The following is a 4,726-nucleotide window of genomic DNA, read 5'->3' as shown; positions in this document are numbered from 1 at the left end:
ATTTACAGGAAGGTCAGCATCTAAGAATTGTGATTATGAAACTATCTAGTGCATTATCAACAACAATATTTTTGCGTGTTATGCAGAATGAGTTTACTTTAGAAAGAGAAAAATAGATATTAAAAGAAAAAAGACTAAAGAAGAAAATATTTTGAGTAAAATGCTAAAGAAACTTTCATCCTGATTGCAGTGTTTCTTCTTTAGCTTGGTTTATGTCCTATCAAGAAACCAGCTTTGTCACCATTGGCCAGAGGCTACTGGCTAATCCACTCAGGTAATTTAAGCCCTATTTTTACATGCTTACTTCTATGTAATAGTGATCAAATGGATAAGGAAATTATCTTTGGGAGATAAAAGATAAGTTCTATATACTTTTGAGTTAATGGTAAAAGCATACCTCAACTATCACCTTTTCGCAAGTTTCATACCTTAACTATATATCACTCCCTTTGTATTAAAACGCGTGTTGATGCTGAGTTAACCTACACACACCTGCTGTCGATTAGGAACAAATATTGGCCAACTCAGCATCGAGGTGTGTTTTAATACAAAGAGAGTGATAGTTTAGGTTAGAAAAGAGAATAATGGATAGTTGATGTATGAAACTCGTGAAAAAGGTAATAATTTAGCTATGTTTTCGACCATTAACTGTATTCCTTTCCAAAAGTCACATGGTATTTTTCTTGTTTAGAAGCTCTTAGCATAAAGGAAACAAAAAGTATATAATGTTGTATTCAAATTTCTTACAACAGCTTTCCTTTTCCATCGAAAATTTCAGGGTCAGGTTTCATTATGGGCACCCGGATGTGTTTGATCGAGTATTTCATTTGACAAGAGGTGGCATTAGCAAAGCATCCAAAACAATCAACTTGAGCGAAGATGTTTTTGCAGGTTTTCTGTTAATGCAAAATGTTAACTTGACATTATAAAGTTGTATAGACTAGTAAACACATGACAGTATCTGATATAATGTAGGATTTAACACGACTCTGAGACGGGGACATGTCACATATCATGAGTACATGCAAGTTGGAAAAGGTCGTGATGTAGGCCTTAACCAGATTTCAAAGTTTGAAGCTAAAGTTGCAAATGGAAACAGTGAACAAACAATCAGTCGTGATATGTACCGCCTTGGCCATAGATTTGACTTCTTTCGAATGCTCTCATGTTATTTTACAACAGTTGGCTTCTACTTCAACAGCCTGGTAACTACATTAAATCCTATAACTATTGTGCTTATGTCCTGATATGCTGGTTTATGTCTCTTTTAATCTCTGCTGTCAAAACTACGCAGATATCAGTGATTACAATTTATGTGTTTCTATACGGTCAGCTCTACATGGTATTAAGTGGTCTACAAAGAGCACTACTCGTTGAGGCAAAACTGCAAAACATAAAGTCACTGGAAACAGCTCTAGCTTCTCAATCATTTATCCAGCTTGGACTTTTAACAGGGTTACCAATGATCATTGAGTTGGGACTTGAGCGCGGTTATCTTAATGCTCTTAAAGATTTTGTTCTGATGCAACTGCAGCTGGCTGCAGTTTTCTTTACTTTTTCCTATGGAACAAAGTCTCATTACTATGGCAGAACAATTCTTCATGGAGGTGCCAAGTATAGACCTACTGGTCGTAAAGTTGTGGTTTTTCATGCCAGCTTCACTGAAAACTATAGACTTTACTCTCGAAGTCACTTCATCAAAGGATTTGAACTTCTGCTTCTGTTGATTGTTTATGATTTGTTTAGGCGATCATATGAGAGCAATTTGGCATATGTTTTAACAACATATGCAATATGGTTCATGTCATTTACTTGGTTGTTTGCACCATTTCTGTTTAATCCTTCTGGATTTGATTGGGGCAAGATAGTCGATGACTGGAAAGATTGGAACAAGTGGATTAATCAACAAGGTGGTATAGGGATACAACAAGATAAAAGTTGGCAATCTTGGTGGAATGATGAACAAGCTCATCTTCGTCATGCAGGGCTATTTTCGCGGTTAATTGAGATACTCCTTTCACTGAGATTTTTCCTTTACCAATATGGACTGGTGTATCACCTTGACATATCCAATCAAAGTAAAAATATTGTTGTCTATGTGCTCTCATGGGTTGTCATTGCTTTTATTTTCCTCTTGATGAAGGTAAGCTTCTTCCTGCACATTGCCTTTAATTTTCTGTGTCTCTTTTACAATGCTGATATACTTCCCATTTATGAATACTAGAAGAAACAGCTTATTAGGGTAGTAGATTAATGTTGTCTAGCTAATCCTTCCATACTAGTAGTTGTTTCTTGTCCTTAGATTTTTGTTACTATATGTTGTTTCTTGTACTTTGATTATAATATTATTTTGTTGTAGTTATTGTTCAGCATGCTTTGTTATGGTTTCACATCTATCACTTCTTTTTCTGAATTGCTTTGATTTGTTTTTCCTTGAGTCTAAGGTCTATTTGAGACTATACCCTCTCCAAACCCTATTTTGTGGAACTACATTGAGTATGACGTTGTTGTTTTTCTTACTGAATTTTCCAGATGCTGAATATTGGAAGGCGGTTTTTAAGCGCAAACCATCACTTAACTTTCCGACTGTTTAAAGCTTGTCTTTTCCTAGGAGTTGTGGCAACTATTATTACCCTGTCAATCATATGTCATCTGTCAGTGAAAGATTTGATTATCTGCTGTCTAGCTTTTCTACCAACTGGTTGGGGCTTGATATTGGTAAGTCCAGTATATGTTCTTGCCTATTTTGCTACACATACTTTCTCCTCTTCTCTGTCCTGTTTTTTGTCTCGTTTTTAATCGCGTAAATGGTGCTGTTTTCCTCACAGGTTGGCCAAGTAGTGAGACCAAAGATTGAAGGTACTGGATTGTGGCACTTCACTCGAGTGTTTGCTCGAGCTTATGACTATGGAATGGGTGTTGTTCTTTTTGCGCCTTTAGCTTCATTGGCTTGGCTTCCAATAATTTCGGCTTTCCAAACTCGGTTTCTGTTCAATGAGGCTTTCAGTAGGAGGCTGCAAATTCAGCCAATTCTTGCAGGAAAGAAGAAACATTAGTGATCTCTACTTTACACTACATAACTTGCATGTACACATATTGTTCTGTAACTGTAGAATAGCAAGATACTGGTAAAAACATGTTGTCATGTGGATATACTCCATAGGGAAAGCAATAGGATAGATAATTCTTTTATGTACAGGTATAGTTCTATAGTAGGCTATTGTGCATAGACATTAATGAATAATACACATTCTTAAAATCTCAAGGTTATCATCTTTCACTACAGTGTTGGTCAAAACTGAAAAATAAGTTTTAACTTGAAACCACAACAAAACTTGAAGACTGACCCAATGCATGATGTTCGTTCGAGTCCCCTGCTGCTACCTCATCTGGAGTTTTAATGCTTTCACTATCTACCAGTTCACTGGTCCTTATTGTAGTGTCGGAATTCTCTATACCAGAGCTGGCTGTGGAACTGTTGCCAACTGAAGGTGCTACAACTGGAGGTGAATCAACTGATGAAGGTTGAGACTCTGCATCAGAAGAATCAGATTCCACAGAGTTCAGTCTTTCTGTCTCTGATGATTCTACTTCCTCTTTAGATTTCCCTGATGACTTCCCGGACATCACTTTCTTTATGCCACCACCAACAGATTTGCCAGCTTGTTCAAGGATTTTCTTTGTCTTGTTTCTCACTCTCCCCTTTGTGGGGTTTTTCCCATTTCCTGCACGGTTCTCTGTCCCATCTTCTGTTGGTGTTGTTGCTAATGATGAAGGTAAAATGGTGTCATCCACTATAATCTTCCCTCTGATATCCTTGGCATTAACTACCCTAAGACTCACATGCATGCGGAGATGAATCAGGCTCTTCAAGATTGCCCGACTTATCCTTTTACTTGAACTTCTCCGGCAAAGCGAGCTGATCTTATGTAGACCCCTGTGCAAACGACCTGGGGAATCCCCTATGTAATTCAGGCTTAAACCAGCATTTACAAAGAAAAAGAAGATACTAAGGTCACCCACAGAACTGTACCGCAGAGCATACATGGTAAAAGTCAATGGACACACAGGGAGCAAAGGGGGTCAAAGATTACCTCATCAAGAAAATCAAAATAGGGGCATTCTTCAGTAGAGCCCTTGCAATAGCAATTCGCTGAAAACGGAAAGATGGTGTAATCAATATAACTCTGCAAACTTGTGCTAATCTGATTCTGGCATTCACCTTTTGAATCAGTACTCTCTGAAAAAATTGAGCCCTTAAGCTGGACATAACCTTCTCCCAAATGGAATTCATGTTCACCAAGTAACCGAGAATGTAACATAGCTGATTTATCGAACTTAACTACTTCACTTGTAATTAATCTTAGGCATACTAAATAGAGCTCCAAATACTGAATTGGTGCTGCCAATAGAGAAAAAAAAACTGAAATCCTTCACATTCAACCAAATCAAGATGATGCAAAACTTTAAGTAAACATAAATATCAAGTAGAGGATAGACAGAACACTTTTGGCTTAATAGAAGTTTATTTTAGATAATACAATGCCTCGAACTAGTTATGTAGCTTCTCAAAGTCAATAGGAACGTCTCCCATCACCCTCCGTAATCACATCTTTGAAAGCGCCACCACTGGGAATCATAGGTAGAACATGCTCCTGATGAGGTACAATCACATCCAACAAGTATGGTCCAGGAGTGTCTAACATCTTTTGAATGGCAGCTCTAA

At 37.5% G+C, this 4,726-nt stretch overlaps 1 protein-coding gene across 1 annotated transcript; it reads left to right on the top strand.

Moving 5' to 3' along the window:
* The first annotated feature begins 6 nt into the window (after window positions 1–6).
* LOC102604065 (putative callose synthase 8) lies at window positions 7–4,495 on the top strand. Its single transcript, XM_006367979.2, has 7 exons — window positions 7–12; window positions 191–274; window positions 779–891; window positions 976–1,205; window positions 1,295–2,143; window positions 2,533–2,718; window positions 2,829–4,495. Exons 2-7 carry the CDS (start codon window positions 213–215, stop codon window positions 3,054–3,056), a joined length of 1,668 nt encoding a protein of 555 aa, XP_006368041.2. The 5' UTR covers window positions 7–12; window positions 191–212; the 3' UTR covers window positions 3,057–4,495.
* The last annotated feature ends 231 nt before the right edge of the window (window positions 4,496–4,726 follow it).

The sequence above is a fragment of the Solanum tuberosum genome, unplaced genomic scaffold (genome assembly GCF_000226075.1).
Source record: "Solanum tuberosum cultivar DM 1-3 516 R44 unplaced genomic scaffold, SolTub_3.0 contig00135, whole genome shotgun sequence".
Lineage (NCBI taxonomy): Eukaryota > Viridiplantae > Streptophyta > Magnoliopsida > Solanales > Solanaceae > Solanum > Solanum tuberosum.
This window is presented reverse-complemented; position numbering and strand designations above follow the sequence as displayed.

Coding starts and splice junctions, on each gene's coding strand:
- LOC102604065 (XM_006367979.2), top strand. CDS start 213: ATGTCCTATCAAGAAACCAGCTTTGTCACCATTGGCCAGAGGCTACTG. Junction 2,144..2,532: donor TTATTTTCCTCTTGATGAAG/GTAAGCTTCTTC, acceptor TGAATTTTCCAG/ATGCTGAATATTGGAAGGCG. Junction 2,719..2,828: donor CTGGTTGGGGCTTGATATTG/GTAAGTCCAGTA, acceptor TTTTCCTCACAG/GTTGGCCAAGTAGTGAGACC.